Here is a 20,713-nt window from a genome sequence, read left to right as displayed (position 1 = left end):
AAACATGACCAGACGTGGCGGATATGTGTGTTGTGCCTGCAGATGTATCAATTTTGAGGTGAGGACAAAAAGTTAGCTCCCTCAGTAAAGTTGAACAGATGGTTGCACACGGGGAAAGTTGTGTAAGCACTTATTTACTGCACCTTTAAAAAAAAAAATATATATATTATGGCCACTGGAAATGAAAACGAATGCAGGTACAGTCATTTTATGCTCAGTGAAAATCACACTCAGTTAGATGATGAATACGTGGAGCTAGATATCGCTTGCTTCTCCTGCATCTTTAAATTACTGTTAAGTAGCTGTTTTATGTTTCTGATTTGAAGTTTCTGGTGGACCATAACAAACAGCATCATCCTGGTAATTATCAGTTTGAATATAAAAGTTGCAAAGAAAAAGTGGATTTTTGTGTTTGTTTCGCCTTTAAATGAAGACGAATTGTTTGGTGATTATAATGAGAACACTGTGGAACCATATTGGTCAGAGTTGCAGGTCTTGTTAGGAGTGTTGCTTAGGTCACGTGTTTCACTCAGGATGATTGTGTGTGGGTCTCCGAGGCATACATTGTGTATTATCTGTGTGTGTGTGTGTGTGTGTGTGTGGGAGAGCCACAAGGCTAACACATGTGGTGCACAGGATTCATGCTGTTTGTGTGGTGAAGGGTGTGTGGAATTCATGCTGTGAGACTCAGAGATCATCTCTGCTCTGCCCAGGAAGCCTCTGGTCAGACAACAGCTATCTCAGCACACTCCCTCTCCTCTCATTTTGTTCCGCTCACTTCCTTCTCCTGTGCCTTCCTCCTCTCTATTGTCTTCAATGCGAAGGCATATGAAAACATTGTTAAATGAACCATCGACTTGGGTTAAAAAAAAAATTGTGATTTTTATAATGCACAATATAAAATTTCTATCATTTACCCAGAAATTATAAAGAAGTGGAAAAGTTATACCCCCCATTCCAATAGGATTTTTTTTTCTCAGCTGCTTTTTTAATACACTTTTTTATAACCTCCATATAATGTCAATCATGTGGTGCTTGAGAACTCAAAGCAGATGGGGCTGACATTGGAACCTGTCTGGTTTATAACTTACTAGTCCAAAGTGAGTGTTTCCTTTCTTACTGCACTTAAGCAGTTGTTATTTTCTTTTTTTTGTCTTATTTTTTAAAAAAAAAAACTAAAGTCCCTTTTAGACATGTTCTTCTTTCTGTTAATCTGACAGCAAATGAACGTGTCGGCTTTATGTCTGAATGAGCACCCTGGTAACTTCCATGAAAAGTTGTGACGGCAGTTGGTCCAACCTAGAAACAGTTCCGTATCATTTTCCACACAGCACAAGTCAGACCTGCATGCTGTTGTATTAATGGATAGGCATGCAGTACTTTGAGTTCTGTGAAGCTCTTTCTACATTTCAGCACCAGTATTATTGCAAAAGCATTAGTCAGTGCAACGGATACAGCAAAACATGTTTCTCGTTCACTTTGCCCTACAGTTTCACATCCATTACGAACTGAAATGTCCATAAAAACGATATTTCACTGCGATGAAGACAAATAGTGTAACAGGTTACATTAATGATGCTCTCCAAAACGTTAACATAAGCTAAAGTTTAGTTTCTTGCTTTCGGCTATATGTAGGAGTCTTTTCTCTGAGTTGATAAAATACTTGCAGCATAAGACAGAAGTAAGATCCGTATGAATATCTTCTTACGCATGTGGAGCAACAAAAGTTATTTATAACTATGAATTTTCAACTTAAAATTAGAAAATTATCCCGAAATGGAGACAGGATCCATCAGTATCTAACATCAATTTACACTGTTTCTTTTCTTCATCTCAGACAGCTGACCTGTTGTGCGTCCTGTCACTTTATAAGCTGCAGTTAAATGAGTTGTAACATAGCAATAGTCCTCAGGTTGAGGTTCACGACAGCTGTCAGGATATTTTCATTTTCCTGTTGGTAAATGAGTTGTTCGGTTGTCATCACACATGGAAGTAATTTTCAGTGTTCAAGACTACTTTATTAGTTGTGTGAACAGTTTGATGAGCTGCTATTGCACCCACACATTGGCTTTTTCCATCACTCCATCACTGCTGTGAGCATCTCTAAATGAAGCGATGAGGAACATTAATGTGAAAGTCACATATATCTGACTATGAGAGAAAAGCTAATGAACTCATCAATGTTATGTAGCCCATATCTGTTAAAGACTAAAGAAAAGGTGTGGTAGGTATTTAAGCTTACATTTGCCATTCAAAGTAAGCAACAAAATACATTTCTGATCTCACAGATTCCCTTTTTCTTCCACTACACCAACAGACAAGCACACAGGCAGGCAGGCAGGCAGATGATCTGTAAACTTTCACTCGCGTTGCCACACCCATATGTTTTCAGCCAGGCTCTTTATCTTTCCATAGAATCCCCACCAGAGCAAACTGGGCAGGCACAGGTGTGAGCAATTAGTCGGATTCAGTAATGTACTCGCCTGCTCTCAGGACTCCTCTCTCCGGGGTCCCAGATGGGGTCCATTGAGCAGGAAACTGTGCAAGTAGTTCAATTTGGTAGCCTTGATTCGTCTAGCAGCAGTCCACAATGCACAATCTCACTGCAATAAAACACTGCACGCACCTCACTTTGGTGCAGACGTTCAGGGCTACACTGAATCACTCCAGTGTCAGGCTAAAATGTGCTTTCGGTATTTCTTTTCAAGACATTTGTACTTAGTGTAATTACAGATACATCCTCTAATATAATCAAGCTGCAGTGTGCCAAAGGACCCGATGCAGACACCCAATTATTGATTGCAAAAATTGTAATGGAATTTTCTGTCTGCTCACAGGAAACACTGAGCAGTCCTCGCATGGAGCTTTATTGGCTGCTTTGGCTTTTGTTCTTGCAAGGCAGGTGTCACAATTAAACACGTTCAACTTAATTAACAAACAAAACAAGCTAAATATCCTGTGACAGCACCCACTGAGGGTCTTGTTAGCATAGCTCTGTCTGGTGAAAAATCACTGTTCTTCAAGAAGAAGCTCCAAAAGTCTGACTCAGAATGAGATTATGAGCCGAGGAGAGCAGCGGGCAAACCCACTGTCAATCAGAGCTATCAATCAGCAGCCACATGACAGACGCCAAAGATTTCTTAACCCTTCAAATCTCAGTAACAAAGTAATGATTTCCAAAATGACCACCAATACAGCTATTATATGGCCACAAGGACAGTTTTTTTAAAAAAATAAAATTAATTGAATCGGAATAATTGTATGTTTTTTTGAGCACGCTTCTAGTGGTCAAAAGTGACATTGCACTTTAAGATACACCTGCACTGGCTTCATTCTTGGTCTAGGGTAAAAGCTCTTTCCAGTGTTTTATCAGCGCAGATACTGAAATGTAAAAATAATAGTCCTGGCCTCTGCCTGGTCTTGCTTATGAGTCCCTCGAAATGTCATGAGATGATATGAGATAGGAGTATATTTTGGAGCAATGGGTTTCCAAAGATATTATGAGTTAATAAAATCACAGGGGCCCATTTATTACACTCAAACTACGGTATGTGTTAGCTATGTTGGTCCACGGTGCTAAATGTATTATCGATGTCAAAAAAGTGGTTGTAAATTCATGAGATGCTTGCAATTTTTGTGGGATACTAATCGGATTGGATTATTTACTGTAGCAGCACAGGAAACAACTTTCTGTTTAGTGTTTGTGCAAGTGTGTTTCAGTCCGAACTATGATCTTTTACTTAATCTAGTCAAGTACTTTTGATGCCTAAACTTAATCAAGTATTTATGTTGTGGAAAGAAAAGCCAACAACCACAGAAAATGGCAGAAATCTTGAACTGAAGTCAGGGACTAAAAATGAAAGTAAAAACAACTGAAAATGTTTTATTGGGTAAATCATAACCTAATCCATGATTTTCTCCTAATCCTAACCAAGTAGCTTTGACATCTACACCTAACTAAATATTTTTGCATCGTAAGGAAAAAGAAAAAGTGACTGACATAGTGTCAGTAAACAAAACTAAAGAGCGAGTGACATTGCCACAAAATTAAAAGACCATGTAGTACTTAAATCCCAGTCTTCTGTGACTTTTGTGACTTGTGGGCTCCTCATAGGCCCTTTCAGACATGAGATATGTAACATTGCTGCTTCATCAGTCTGTCAGAATCACGGTATGCATGTGTGATATCTGTCAACGCGTGAGACTAAACAGTACATCAAGTGACAGAATGCATAATATTGCCCTAATTAGCAAAAGATAAAAATCTAATTGTCAAGCTGTCTCTCAGTATTTAGGATTTCTTAAGCAAAATTCTGTCCATGTGTAGTGATAATGCAACTGCTACTTGGAGGTCTTTACCTGAGGACAGCCACTATGGAACCAACAGTTCACCTACAACATATATACTGTGACTGTGTGTAACAACTCACCTGCCTGAGGTGGGAAAAAAGCACACAATCTGACTTGCTGTGAGATCATGATTGATCCTGTCTCCATTTTTGGGATAACTTACAATTCTGAGTAATTAATGAAGTTACTACTATTATTCTGTGAAATAATGCATGTAAATTGCTTCCTTAGGAGACATTCATATGGATCCTGTTGCTGTCTGATGCTGGCTACAGGTATTTAATAAACTCAAAACAACTAGAAGCAACAGACTAAAATTCAGCTCCTGATAATGTTTTGGATCAGATTTAATACTGCTGAGTAATGTAAATCTGACCAGGTCTGTCTTCATTGCAATAAAATGTTGTTTTTATGGGCATTTTGGTTTGTAAAAGATGTGAAATTGTTGAACAAAGTGAATGAGTAAGGCTGGCAAACTCTCTTTCATGCTCTCTGTGATGCTTTTGGATCAGTATTGGTGCTGAAAAATCTTTTCCAAACCACTTCACAGAACTCAAAGTACGTCACTTGTGAGTGACGCTTGGGCCATTTTGAAAATGATATGGAAATGTACCATGGGTGGACCAAGTAAGATTGTTGTTGCAACTTTTACAGAAAAGTGACCAGGATGCTAATTCAGATGTGAAACCAACACATTCAGATGCCATCAGATTCACAGTAGGTGTGGGTTTAAAAGGACCTGTTGTTGTTCTTTCTATGTGGTTCATATATGAACACATACCAATAGAAAAGAATAGGCAAAAAAACAACAACAAAAAAAACAAACAAACATAGCAATCTCACAATTTTACAGTCTCTACTGTAAAACTAATACATTATTGCACTGTGGACCAATGTAGCTACATTGTCCATGGCCTCCTATTTGGAGTGTTTGTTTACGAGTCTATGATATTCCAAGCCTACTGCATGTGTGCCAAAGAGGTGGGAATGATTCATAGCAGTTACCCCATTCACAGTAATTGAGGTGCAATCCCTCGCCCATATGGCATGTATTCACCATGCACACATGCACTCTCAGTAGCATATCCATACACACATGCTCATGACCCTTTAATCAATTAGTCTTTGGATTGCACGGGAATGTCAGCTGGTAGCACTCAGGAACCCCTCCAGTTTTTCTCTCACATCCACACTAAATCTCCTCTGCTTCCCCCAACATCCCCTGATACCTGTTTTTTTCTTTTCTAAATGCAGTTTGTGTAATATGTAGATTGAGCCAAACTGCTGACTAAACAATAAAATAAAAATGTTGCACAGATTAAGCAGCATAATCTCAACACACGCGATGCATGTGGTTGAGATGTAAGAATGTGCATATTTCTTGCCATGTGTGGTCCTTTAAAATGCATATACCTCCAGTTGTCTGTAAACGGACCCGAACCACCCACCCAGCACACCCCCTCTAACCACCTTGTGGGATCAGGGATGCATAGACACGTTCAGCCCGTAATGTTCTTACCATTTGCACTGTTTATGCAGCCCGCACACTCATTTAAATAACCTTGATTATTTCATTTCAGAGCGTGTGTGCATGTGTTTGTGTGTGAGAGAGAAGAGAGACAGGTACATAATATAGAGGTCCTATGCATTTTTAATTCCTGTAGGTTATGACAGTATGCTCAACGTGGCTTATTTGTTATTATATCGTAATGCCTGTGTTTATTTTAATAAGGATTATAATGAATGGAACCATTAGAGTGCTGAATTCAGAAATGTGCAGGCGGAACAGCACTGATTGCCCATTCAGGTTTTCCAGCCTGTTTTCTTCAAGGTGGGGGCTTTGGGCTGCCGAGCGGTGGAGGGATGGGGGTCTCAGGACTGATTCGCATTATAATTAGAAAAATCCAGCCATCCATGAGCAGTTTGTTTCTTTATATGTTCGGCGGTGGAAGGAAGGCTTTGCATGTCCGCGCTTGTTATTCTTTTTTTTTTTTGAAAAACTTCACAGTTCTCCGCTTCAGCTGTTCGCAGCAGCAACAGAAACATTAATCAAAAGTTGCTCTGTGCAGGAAATGTTTATCTTTGGTCCATTTTCAACAGAATTCTCACCTCTTCATTTGGGTCCTGTCGAGATGCAATCAGAAATTTAAAGATTTCAAGAGTTTTGATCAAATTATGCGCATCTATCACAATTGCATCCTCTAAGGATATTCAATGTACCTTTAAAATGAGACCAGATGCAAATGTTTAATAGGATAGCAAACAGCGCTCACTGCAGCTCTAATCAGCCCATTCCTCTTTGTCTTTGCTAGTTTTCTCACACTTTTGCAATTAGGCAAGAATTTCTTTTGAAGTTGATTGCCCCCTTCTCTCTCATTGCTTTTGTCTGTAGTTATTTAAATGAGAGCATAGTGACCTGGCATACCACCCTGCATTGTGCCTGCTGAGTTTATACTGCTGCTATAGAGCATAAACAAAGACTGTTTAATTAGGTGCCTTGCACTTTATTAGTCCTTAACTTATACTTAACACACATGTATACACATACACACACACACAACAGCACTCCCCGAATACACACAATACTGCCTGTGTTATATCCTATACTTACTGAATAATAAGGCTCTTGCTTGGCTCGAACAAAGAATAGTTAAACTGCAATGACGACCAACTTGTGCATCCGAGTGTATTTGTGCGATTATGTGTACCTTCGTTGGATGCTGACAAGGCGGAAGAGCTTGTTAAGAAAAATGTTTTCTTGGCCAAGAATCAGCAGCTTTTTGCTAACTAGCCTTTTTTGTCTGGATAACAAAGAGAGGCGGAAATGTGCGACGCTTAAAATTTTAAACCGGGGGAACCACCTCCTCTTTTTAAGCATATGCAGGCACATGTGCTGACGTCCTGTGTCTTAACTGCTCGCTTTTCTCTAACTTGGCTCCATCCTTTGTCCCTTTGACAACTTTGCCCCAGTAGACTCTTCAGGCCGGTCACCATGGAGACCCACCATCAAGTGGCACGGGAGAGGTGCGGGTCAGGGGAGGTCAAGCCGAGGGACTGTTTTGGCAAACGGAGCACGCTTCATTAGGCCTTTTGGCTCGGGGTTCATTAAAACTGCAGGAGAGGACATTCCAGGAGACTCTATTAACCGAGCTGGTCTTGTGACACGCTGTCAGGCCAACAGATTTCAAACATCTTGAGTTAAACCAGTGAGCCCACCCCCTCTCCACCCGCACCGCCCAGCACACAAACACAAAGGCACCAATGCTCGCACACACAATGCATACTTGCACACGGACAAAAACAAACGGAGACCTCATACACATGCACAAACACATTTGGAATCACATGCACACACGCGCACACTCTCACGACTCCCCGGGTCTCCTGCGCCACTGCTGCCACACTCAACCCCGCACCCTCCCCTCATACAATAGCCTCCATCTGTTGGCCCGTTCAACTTTCCCTGGCGGTCCACCGGGGGTTGTGAGTCTGCAGGTGGAGGGAAACCACAGTCACCCTGTCATTGCTCTGGTGACACCTTCAGATCAAAATAGATACTCAGGAAGGAAGGCAGCCAAGGGAATTGGTGCAATGTTTTGGGAGTTCACTTGAAAGAAGGAAAATAAATGTGTTTCGTGAAGGATGAAGTGCTATAGAGGCAGCAGGGGAGTGGTGGTGGGAATAGGTTACAGGCACAGTGACCAGGTGGAGGGAAATTGTGTGGGTGGAATCGAAGTGATCGACGTCCTGGGAGGAGAATAAAAGAAAGGCACATGCTCTGTAAGCCGCTAGCACTCTATACATTTATGCTATTGCTCAGATGGAGCACATGCCAGATAATGTGGCTAAAGTGACTGAGCGAATCCTATCAGATGGAGCCACATGATATAAGTGAATCAAAACACTTTAGCTGAATCAAAATGCAAGCTATGGCACTTCAGAGAGAGCCTGTCAGATCAGTGCTTTTAGCTGTCCGCTGTATAAGCAGGTATAACTGGATTATCCTTGTGTTTCGGTTGGCAGGCCTTATCATGTAGACTCTACGGTTGGTCAGTTCAAACTGGGCAGATTACAGTTTGCAGAGAAGAGGTTTAGCCTCGTTTGGAGCTCCGATATGTTAATTAAAGTGGATTTTCTGAAAATGGGACGGGCAGGATGGCAAACTCCACCTCAACAAAGCCATAAGCCCATCTGTTGGCAGAGGTGTATCTGGGCCTGAGAGTGCGTTTTTTAATGTCTGCAGACTCGTGTACTCCTATCCCCGTGAGATCCAGTTTGAGTCTTTCAGAATGAGGACATATGTGTGAAGTTTTGGCCTGTTTTGGTGGCACAAAGGGGACATACATAATATCAGGCACGTGGTTTTAATGTTTAGGCTAATCGATTGCAGTCTATTGTCTCTTCTGCTAAAACAGCTACAGTAAAAGCTGACTAGTTTTATTTAATGGTGAAAGTCGATAAAATATAAGATGAGCAGGTGGCCAGTCATTTCCTCTTGCAGCTACAGGGATATGTAGGGACCATTTATTCAGTGTTTTGCAGCGTAAGGTTTACAGAGTTTGCTTAAGGCTGCATTACATCTTAGTGCAATAAATTCAAAGTACACATGATAGCGTAAAGAGTACCTCCACTGTACAGTGCAGGTACAGACAAAAACCCTGTCTACAACTCATTCTTACTTATTAGTGTCTTTTGATGATTTTTACCATTGAAGCAATATGTATAGTTTCATTTATTTCATTGCTTTTTACTATAGTCCATTGCCCAAGCCTCATATTGCACAGTGCAGAGGCATGGATTTGCAACAACAAACACAGCCTCAATTTATGATAAAAACAGTAAAGATCATCTCACATCAACAACCGCAGTGCTGCATTATGAAAAAATAAAAAAATAAAAAACATGGCTGGGCTGCAGTTGGTAACTCTAGATACAGTCTATGTAATACATAATGCGTATTGAACTGAGATCCTGTCTTAACAGTAGCTTCGCCTTGGGTGTCAGGTTGAGATGACAAAACTCCTCCAGCAGACATCTTCGCTCACTAATAATAATTCCAAATGATGAACGCTTAATTTGAATCAGTGAATAACTCCTTTGACAACCAGTGGACCTCTTTCAGTAATAACAAAAGAAATCCCACTCTCCTGAGGTAAAAATTGCAAAATCCTCACCTCTGTGGTAACATAACGCTGTGAGGGTGAGGTGAGGAACATTACTGCTGGCCTGACCTCACTGTTCTTAAAGCTACAGTATACTGATGAGAGTTATTGTTATAGGCTGGTAGAACAATGAGTCTGTGGAGTTTATGGAAAATTTGGAAAAACCAAGATGTTTTTGTGTGTGCATGTGCAGCGTATGTGGGTGTGCTGGTTAACAGCAGAACATAAATAATAGAACACAAGGGTTTTGTTATTAAAGTGGCCTTTTATTGCTTAATAGCTTTTGTTAAAGGCTTGCTTTGGATCCATTCAATATTGTTTCTTTTCCATGCCTTGTTTTTGCCCCCATTTTTAGCTCGCCCAGATTTAGCTTCGTTTCATCCTCTAATCCCTCTGTTTTGTTAGTGACACTGGGAGAACAGCCTGGGCTGTGTGGCTCAGCCCTGCCTGTCAAAGCCTATAACATCTCTCACCAGGATCAGGTTATTGCCTGAGCTCTGTGTATCTTTATATTGAATTGCTTGTGATAGGAGGCTCTGGTTGCTGTGTAGGTTTGTGTGTGTGCATATGTGTGTGTGTGTGTGTGTGTGTGTGTGTGTGTGTGTGTGTGTGTGTGTGTGTGTGTACATATGTTTGTGGGTGTATTTATTGTACATGGATCGGGTGGCTCTGAATAAGTGAATGGGACACACAAGAGTGGATACAACAATTGTCTTTTCTGACCTCAAATTTCAATATTGTCCCCTCATGGCTCTTTCACCCTCCGACTCCTATATTCCCCGCTTTGCTCTCCATTTGTCCATCACCACTGCGGGGTGATAGATGGGGCAGCGGAGACGGCGAACGTTAAAGTTTGTGGGCCGTGGACGTACAGCTCGGCATGAATATCAGCGGCACAGAGCAAGTGCTGGGAATTGGATGAGCTAGAGCGAGGGAGGCGTCAGCACTTTCTCTCCCTTGCATTTTCACTCAGCCGGATTGAGCCTTATTATCTGACCCTGCTCCTCTTCCCTCGGTGACCTAATAATATTGTTTCAGCGATCCTGTCCAGCCTCTGACCTCATGACTTCACACAGGAATCTGTTAGATGAAGAGTTCCACTTCGCCAAAGAAGCCTGGTAGTTTTTAGCTTTTCGCCATTCTGAAATGATAAGCACTATAGCGGTGATTTTTAGTTTAACTGTCAATCCAAAAGCGATTGAATTAACATAATACAGCCATCAGTTACATCAAACACTGCATATTAGACGGATGGAGATTTTATCCACTATAGATCCAATCACACTTTCTCTGTAAGCCTAATTTATACTCCACCTAGATAAAGATCTATATAAAAATCTCATCAACAAGGCCTCTTTGATTGGCCGACAGTGTTTGTTTGCGATTACCAGCGGAATCAAAGTCGCAATATCAGCGAATTAACATGGTTATGTGGGAGCTTGTTAGGCAGCTGAGGTAAATGGGGGAGATTTGGGAAATAATCCCTCCCCAATCTGGACACCACAGCTGGTTGTCTCAAGCCTCTACATCCACCCCAACACACGCACACACACACACACACACACACACACACACACACACACACACACACACACACACACACACACACTCACACACACACACTCCCAGCTCTGAACTCCAGGCCGGTGCCAACACGAATAGGGTCACACGGACTGACTGGGAACAGTAACAAGAATGTGTCGGTGTGTTTAATTGGGTTTTTACAAATCCGTCTTTAACCCAATACGTGTCCTTCCGTGTGCTTCCGTGTCGCTTGGTCTACAGGTCATCCAAGGCACAGCGACTTGAGAAACTTGCCAGCAGTAGGACAAGGTTCCTATTCAGACTTCATCATAACAGACTTTTGGAGAAAGTGCTGCTGAAGGGGATTAAGCAACTATCGCTGTCAGACTTTTGAAAGTCCTCTTATCTCTGTTTTGCTACTGTTATTTTAGTGATGCCTGTAATTGTCATTTCGGGTGTCTGGTGATGCGTGCTCTCAGTCTGCGGCTGCCTGCCTGTTAAATCTCCTTCTCCTGTGGTTAACTGGGAGCCAGATTGGCCAGAGGGAGAAAAAAAAACATGTTGACCTTGTCTACAGATTTAGAACACAGAAGCATCACTGATATGGCAGCTGTACTGTGGCAGGCAACAGAAGCCATGGCTCCAATCAGATCATCAGGTCAGATGGCTGTAGTTAATGCCGAGTCTAGGAGTGTGAATGCAATACTGCCCAGTTCAAAGCGCAAAGAACATTTTGAGGCCTTCATAAGAGCGCTACTGAAATTTTGAAGGGTCACTTTTTCTAAATTAACGGTTTTCTGGCCTTCGTCTTGGTGTGAATCACATATTTGGTGTTGAATATTTCCCATTTGCTGGTTGCTACTGAATCCAACCTGTCATATTCATCAAGCATACTCTGTACTTCGAGCACCTTCCACACCAACATTGCACACACCCACATTCCTGAACAGGAACTCAAATACACCAAAATATCACATGCAGTCACTGAATCAATCTCCTGGACGTGACCCTATCTTTCCCTTTTCCACATATTGTGTTGCTTTTCACCTTAGTGCTTATTGCTTTCTTTGATTAATCTTCCTCCTTGCCTTCCCTGACGCACTGGTCTGAGTCAGTAGACTTCCTGTTGGTTTTCAAAACAACTCTTCATGTCAGCCTTCCTTCCGCCCATCTCCCCCCTTCCCCTGCTCCTCCCTCGTCTTCTATTCATCACTCCGCAGCCCATTTTACAGTATCTTTCTGCCTCCTTCCTCCATCCGTTTCTCTCGCTCCATTACCTTGCTCGTTCATGTCCCCTTCATCTCCCCCTCTGCCTGTCCAACCTCCTGACATGAATTCTTTTCACCCTCTTACTGTATTCCCCTCCTCTTCCCTGCATTTCCCCTTTCGCCATTCATCTTCAGGTCCTCTGTCCATCTCCCTCCCTTCCTCACCACCTCTCTGTCAGGCCCCGACTCGCTCTCTCCCTCCCCTGCCTTCGTCTGGCGGCGGAGCAGCTCCACTCTTGCTGACAGTGCTGTTTGTGTGAACTGAGTGCTGAGCTTCACAGCCCCCTCGCCTCCCATTGCTCCCCCCGCCGCCTCTCCTCCTCATCCTCCACCTCCTTCCCTCCTTCCCTCCTGCCTCCCACCTACATACCCCTCCAGGCGGGGGAATTAACCTTCCAGTCCTGGGCTGCTGGGCTTAATGACTGTCTGTGGGGCCAGCCGCCTCTACACAACCCAGCTGTTAACATCTGGGCCACACACACCCACTCGTGCCGCCTATACACCAACACAGAGACGTATACGCAGTCCACAAAGAAAAGATGCTGGACTCTGGCACTGTATAACATAAGGCTGCACTTTGTGGCACATTGTTTCTTTCTTGTGTGCTGCCGCAAATGTGGGAGTTTCTTCGCACTGCTCTCACTGGCAGTGGTGGGTCTGTCATTGCTGTGTGGAACAACAGATGCTGCAGTGCAACTTCTTTTGTGTTTGTACTGAGCAAATAACTGGTGCATATAGTCAACACAGAGCCACAGCATAAGTTTGGACTATCAGCAGATCAAATGAAAAATACATGCACATGGAAAATAAACATGACCTTTAAGTTGCTGTACTAGAGGAGCTTTCAATATGTTCCACTGAGCAAATGGTGCAATTCTCTAGCCACCATTCAGTTGGAAGTATAGAATTGACAAAAGGGGTGGGTGGGAGGGGCCAAGTGAAGAGGTGGAGGGGGGATATTCAGAAAAAAAAATTCCACTTAATGGTGAATCCTTGGGCTGTCCACGTCTCCATCTCTGCAATGGAGCAGATCAGCCCAAGAGTGTTCTGTATAGGAAATACAGTTATATGGATAGTCTCCACTCCATTCATTATGCATGAGCATAAATGTTACAAACTAGCAGCTGTGAAGACATCCATGTTGCGTCTGGATCTTTTAGGGCTGCTCAGCTCCTTTTAAGCCCAGCACAGTGTAATGCTAAATAATGGGATCCATGAATACTCCTCAGAAAGACAGAATAGAAAGAAGCTGCAGTCGTGTTCCTCTGCTACCTGGCTCACCGCAGCTTTATCAAGCTTTTATACTTATTCATTCCACTCTACTGCAAAAAAAAACAAAGGTCCTGCAACTTTTCAAGGGGTCAGCTATCACCACGGGGCCTTAAGCATGCAAAAATTCTTTGAATCCTCGAGGCGGCCATGACATTGTTATTGTTTTTCAGACATTTTTTTAACTGCTCAGCTGACCCCCTTGTAGGCGCCGCTGCCAGCACTTCACATATACACACCTTCCTTCATTCTTCAGTCTGCGCTACTGCTCCTCTCCCTCTCTCTTTATCTGTTTGCCTCTGTCTTAGACTAAGGAGCGAGAGAAGGGGGAGTCCCATTGGCATTCTTTAACATCTCTGTAGCTCACTCGTGTTCAGAGAGCCATCTGTAGATCAGGAAGACAAAAAAGACGCTCCTGAGCCTTGGCGTCACTCAACAGGTAAGCCCTAGCTCGCTTTCTCTCATGCAAATTCACACACCTATTCAAAGATTCTTGGCTTTTTTAAGAAGGAGGTACGCCCTCTCTGTGTGTCTGTGTGCCTGCCTCACTCGTTCTCTCTGTGCACCCTAGGCAGGCAGATGTGCTTGAGTTGGTGGAGGTTGAAAGGAGGTTTTGCCTCTTCTGTCTCTCAACTTTTTCCTGGGGAGAGCAGGCGCGTTTGAGTTGTGTGCAGCGAAGTCAGAGTAATCCAGTCAACTTGAACACAAACACCTAACTTGTGTTACTTCTGGAGCCTTGCAATTGTATGGGACCACGTGTGCTGACCAAAACAATATGATTTAGTCTGCGATTTGCACATCCAGCCAGGTCTTAATGAGACTGCTTAACAAATTCTATGTTTAAATGCACAATCAGTGATTTGGATTTGATTAGATTCTGTTGATAATCTAATCTGCATCTTTTTAAAAACCCTCTTTATCAGCAGTTCAGCAGTAATAGTTTCACAACACAGCGTCTATAACCTACAGTAATTGGACCCACAGGCATCTGGTGAGATAGGTAAGAATTTAGGCTGGTATTAAGATGTAGGACCACATTTGAATTGGATTGCTGCATGGAGGTTGAAACTTCATTTTCTGCGCATTGACTGATTTCATGGGGTTTCACGTTAAATTGGTCCAGGATTGAGTGTATTGAGTCGTTTGATGATGTTATGAAAGATGCCATTAAAAATCTACCTGTCGGGGTCACGCTGAATGGTTCAGCTACCTCTAATGCCCTTGCAGGGAGAGTGGCAGCCTAGTCTCTGAAAGCGAATCAAATTTCAAATCAAACTTTCTCATTTGCATTTGTAAGAAGCCGGTGAAGAACAAGGTCAAAAAATCCTGTGGCAATGAGCGCGACTGTAGTAAAATATGTCTCTCTCTCTGTCTTATATTTGAAGACAAATTAAATTGCCATTCAAGTCCTTCATTTACCTAATGCTGCATTTTGAATGACATGCCATAGTTATTTCACAAATGCTACATTGTCACAAAATTTTCACACAAAGAAAACAAACATGTATCATTTAATGAGCATTGTTGCGACTCACTGTGTGTGTGTGTGTTTTTTTTTTAAAGCAATTAAAGTGGTTGTTTAACTAGGTAATGGGAATGCGGGGAGGTCAGGCAGGCTGCGTCGGCTTTCATTAAGAGTCCCACTGAAAATGGTGACTCATGAGGCCACCAGCAACCTTTCTGTGTCGGACAAACGTTTTTCTTCCTCACGGTAAATTCTTGATGTTTGAGGTCTGGATCCCTAATGCGGAGATGGATTTTGTTGCTAGCTTTTTTTTTTTTTTTTACTTGTGTTGTTGACAAATGAACTTCTTTTCAAGTGATGGAAAAATATAAACTGCATATGAGACAAAATGTCAACATTAGGAAGGGTTTAATAATTGGCTTTGTGTTAAACTCCATGAGGCAGAGATAAAGAGAAGATGGGCATTTTTAACCTCAGAAAAGAATTTCTATTCACTGAAGAGGGAAATAATTGCCCTTGTGTATTCAAAGAGTATACCGGGGGCTCTGAAATACACAAATGTTTTGAGAGCGAAAAAATAATTGAGTGTGAGTTAATTCTTATCAAAGCCTGTTGGAGTGCAACTAATCGACTGAGGGGAGATGCGTCAAAAAGCTGTTGCCTCCAATTCATTTTGTCTATTCAGATGAGAAAATATTTAGTTTTCAATTAAGTAAATCACTATTATTTGTTCCACTCCTGCAGCAGATAAATTGAAGTGATTACACACTGACTTAAAAGCCACAGAGCTCTCTTCCAGGTCAAATAAGTCGCTCTGTGCCCACAGCACTGGATGCTATAGGCACAGACTCACGGCGCTGCCTATAGTATATATTTCAAAAATGTTTCTTTGTCATGATCTTGAAAGTGAATCAGACTTTTAACCTCATATGTACCCAAGGAAAATCCCCTGCAAAAACAAATACACATTGCATTTGATATAAAAGTTTGCCATTCCTTTCTTAAAAGACTTTGCCAATACAGCTATAAGTATATGTACTCAGCATATCCTCATATCTAAACAACTACAGCATCTCATATTAGCATTTTCTGATTACATATCGATTATTTTAAGCCCTTTTCAGACATGGAATATGTAACATTGCTGGTTGATCAGTCTGTTAAAGGGGCATTCTGTCATTTAGACATGTGATTTTACATTAATCTTACATTAATTGGAACTGGTACGCGTAACTTTTGTACAACTGCTGACATAATGCATAATTCTGCCCATCTGTTTTCTAACAAATAACTTATTTGCAGCTTTTCAACAGCTAAATATTACAGCTCACCTGTCTGACAATGAAAAAAGTACATATTATGACTTAATGTTAGATCCTGATCAATCCTCTCTCCATATCCGGAATCATTTATAATCATAAGTCATCAGTGAAATTACTGATGTTCCATGGTGATAAATGCACAGGACTTTCTTGATTTAAAGACTCTGCTGCTGTCTGATGTGGCGAATATATGATAAACTCAGAGGAAAGACTCCTACAAACAGCTGGAAGCAACAAACTATTTATTTGTTCCTGTTAATGTTTTGCCAAATCACATCTGAGTCTCATTAATCTGACCCGTTAGGCTCTGTCTTCGTTGCGGTAAAGTTTTATTTTCATGAACATTTCAGTCTGAAAGAGATGTGAAGTTGTAGAACAAAGTGAATGAGAAAGGTGTTTTGTAATTATGGCACACAAAGTGTGTCTTTGGAGCTCTCTTTGATGTTCTTGGACCAGTATTGGTGCTGAAATGTAGTTCATCTAATAATTCATACATGCCTATTCGTTAGTGAGTACATGCAGCTCACACTTGCCGTGTTAAAAGTGAAACGAAGATGTTACAAGGTCCTATGCAGCAAGATGTTCACAGAGAAGTGACCGCAGTGCCCCTTAGCACATATGAAAGAAGTCTGAAAGAGGCTATAGGCAACTCGCCATACGTTACTGTCCTTGCAAAACAGTCAGGAGGAGGAAAATAAAACGCTATACAAATCTTAGGTGATCATTGTTATGAGGCGCTGCTGTGCTGCATTTACTGCAAGTTTTATATACTTCATGTTATTAAAATTTGCATTATTATTGAAGAACTTTTATTAAGATTTTAACACATTTTCAGCTTTCCGTGCAGTCATTGATTTCCATTCATCCAAACATCAGCGTCCACAGACATTAAATCTTTGTGGAGAAAGGTGTTTGTTGGGATCTCCTCTGTTCTTCACTCCCTCAGCTGATCCTGTAAGAAACACCAGGACACAACAACTAATTGGAAATTCATATACAGTGCTCAGGGAATTGTATACTCCCTGTGGCTCATCGGGAGACTAACACTAGCTTAACCAACTAAGCCACTTACTGCATTTTTCCACATGAAACCCAGAGATTATGCTTGTAGAACTGGTACCACTGATATCATGACTCGACCATGATAAAAAAAAAAACCTTTAAACTGTGCCTTCTGGTGTTTTAAAGTTAGGTTCTAATTTCATGCAAATGAGGGATTGTCTGATTGATCGATTAATTGATTTGTCGTCCTTTGTGATGGTGATGTTAACATGTTCTTGTCCGAAGCTTGTTAGACTTGGTAGCTGAATGCTAAATCAAACAGTAAGCAGTAATGTGAACCCAATGTGCAGTATGTGTTAGAAAGCCAAACCGTGAAAATAAAAGAGCAAACACTTACACATGAAAAGATTAATTCAGTAGTTTAGAAACTACAGTGATGAACTCAGTACAGAACTCAATAGCATGTGTTCACTGGTTGGATACCTTGAGATTGTGTGTGTTACATACGTGTGCTTTTTCCATGGTTGTTTCAGGGCTGTTGAAGGTCAGGTGTCAGTGGTGAAATGGACTTCTTGTCAGCATGGATTGTGTCTCCTTCAACTCTACCCTTTCTCTGTCTCATCTGGGGTAAGAGCATCAAATGTCACCATGGAGTTATCATTACAGTAACTGTGGCCTTTTCAAATCCCATCTATTTTCAGGCCATTTAGCTGAGCGCTGGGAACCTTGATTTTATTGAGACCTTAATTGAATTTTCACTAAAACATAATAGTCGCTGTGTTTACATATAGCAAGTTTCCCTCGCAGTATAGCTCATATAGCAGCTTGTAGTGTTCCCTGCTCTTGCGGCTATGTTGGTTAAACTAACCTTAGTAATCTAATACTTACCTCGTAATCTTCTCATGTGAAACATTTGCTTATAATATGAGGTTTAGTGCAATGCTAATGTGCTTACTGTGGCATTTATGTGAGATTTTCCTTTCAACATCCAAGCAAATCAGTAAGAAAATCAAGATGATAAGCAGGACTTACTATTAACATTGTCAATGTTACCCTCTCCTGTTTGTCGAGTAGGAATCCATTATCTGTATCTTTCTCACTCTTTTTGGCTGGAAGGCCATTATTCCTGTGCATGCTACATCAAGTGGAAAAGGACCCTTTCATATTAAAAGAGAAACTTGGTCATAGAGGATTAGTGTTTTTTAATGCAAGTAGTTGAATCTTAATGCTGCTGCAGTTGCAATCAAGCTGACTTCTCTGACAGGGTTTGGTTTGATTTTGCTCAGGGTAAAAATATCCAGGGTGATGCGCAGCACTTGGATGTATTCCTCCTTTTTTACCTCCTTTTTTTTTTTTTTTTTTTTTTTACACCTGTGACACTTTTATATGGAAAAAAAATAACACTGTGTTAATGTCACTGCTGCTATTATCGTTATGTACACAACCGACATTTCTTCACAAGTTGCCATGGTGATTGCCACAACGACCTCCAGTTCATGGAACATACCAAACACAATCATAACTCTACATTATGCGACAGCACACTGTGGTGCATCATCTTAATAACATATCTTGCCACCTAAAGATGTAGTCTGAAATAAACATTTGCATTTACAGACACTTTTAGATCTTACTTGTATCTGATGGATAAACTGATAAACAAGATGTGAAATTTTGCCTGCAAAGAATTTGACCCTCTTAAACAACATACTGTCAACATTTTTTACCTGAAAAGCTACAAATGAATGCAGAAATATAGTTTCATAGTCAAATTGTATGCATATTTAATGATGGACATGAGGAATGGAAATCAACATTTCACAGCAGACATTTTGACAGCTCATAGCAGGAAAGCACAGATGTAATTAATTAACATTAATTAATGAAGGCTGCATTTCATTTACTGTAAGTGCTGCAATTTCAACACCTTACTATTGTGTTTAATGCTTGCTTTGTGGCAACTCTTAAGCAGAATCTTATTTCTTGCTTACACTTGTGCAAGGACAAGTGAAAATGTTTGTCAGTCAATTCAGTGAATAGGCTTACTTAAGTCGTCCTTTAAATGTGTTGCAGGTAAATAGTATTTGTTTTTTACACCAACAAGGTCAAATGCTTATAATGTGAAAGAGAACACTCACAAACTTCTAGAGAATTACTACCCGTCCCTGAAATTCTCCATACCTATAAAGAGGACTTTGGCATCTTTCAGTTGGTTTCTTTGTGTTTACATCCTGTAACACATAGTTTTGCTTCAATCTCTCTTATCTCTGTGCACAATTTCTCAGCACCTATTCACAGACAGTAAAACAAAAGACTAGTAAACATATTGTAGCATTTAGTGCTAATGAGCATAGACGGTATGTAAAACATAGACGTAGCGACTGTGCCATCACCCATTGGTTTTTGGACTATTGTTGTGAAGCCTCCAGTTTGGAATTTGGCCAAACCCAAGGGCACTATGTACAGTGATCAAATAGCAACTAGCCTCATCTTAAAATGTACCCTGCTTTATAATCAATATTACCCTAAATGAGACCATAATTCACTAAAATAAGATTGGGCTATGCTCAAAATGATTCAAAAGTGGAGATTAAGAACATGAACTCATCAGAAAAAACTTTTCCTGAAGCAACACACCATGGGAGAATTCTAATAATTTTCTCTGAGATTTCTCTGCAATCTGACTTTTTTTTTTTTTTAAACCAGAGGAGTCGCCCCCTGCTGGCTGCTGGAAAGCATGCAGGTTTAAGGTTTCCAAGTCCATCGGCTTTGTTCATCTTATATGTACATTCCATGCTAAAGAGCAAGATGTTTCCCTCAAGAGTTGGTGAGCTTTATTGTAGTTAAATGAAGAGTACATATTGCACTTAAATGTGTCAGTTTAACACAAACAGGAACAAATACTAATGTTGTTCCCTGGTGGCTGAATGTGCAAATAAGCAATTGCTTGCTAAAACATCCTACAAATCCAATTCAAGATTCAATTAATTGTTGTTTACAGCTTGCTCTGCAGCCAACAAGTGGTAAAAATATTATCAGTTCTATAATTATGGGATATTAATGTAATTAATATAGTTACGGAGTGCTCAAGTTGCTCATTTTGTTGACATGTCCAATGCACCAAGGATAAAATCCAGCATAGGACCTTAGTTACATGTCTATAATACAATAAAGATAGAAAGTCTTTAAATATGTATATATTATTTTAAAAGTTTTGTTTTTGAGGTACATGTATTCCGTCCTTTATGTAAATGTAGGGTAACAGGAGCACAAGGAGACAAGGGTCAATAAGTAAAACTGAGTCAATAATACCACAAACACCAACATTTAAACTTTGAATTATAATTAGGA

At 40.9% G+C, this 20,713-nt stretch overlaps 1 protein-coding gene across 2 annotated transcripts in view; it reads left to right on the top strand.

The window, feature by feature from the left end:
- The first annotated feature begins 13,871 nt into the window (after positions 1-13,871).
- nphs1 (NPHS1 adhesion molecule, nephrin) overlaps positions 13,872-20,713 on the top strand; it is a 48,245-nt gene continuing 41,403 nt past the window's right edge. For both annotated transcript variants that reach the window (XM_023283143.3, XM_055013685.1), the window contains exons 1-2: positions 13,872-14,012; positions 17,896-17,989. In XM_023283143.3, coding sequence (XP_023138911.1) covers positions 17,926-17,989 — 64 coding nt within the window. In that variant the 5' untranslated portion in view covers positions 13,872-14,012; positions 17,896-17,925. The remainder of the gene's footprint in view (positions 14,013-17,895; positions 17,990-20,713) is intronic.

Source organism: Amphiprion ocellaris, chromosome 9 (assembly GCF_022539595.1).
Source record: "Amphiprion ocellaris isolate individual 3 ecotype Okinawa chromosome 9, ASM2253959v1, whole genome shotgun sequence".
NCBI lineage: Eukaryota > Metazoa > Chordata > Actinopteri > Pomacentridae > Amphiprion > Amphiprion ocellaris.
This window is presented reverse-complemented; position numbering and strand designations above follow the sequence as displayed.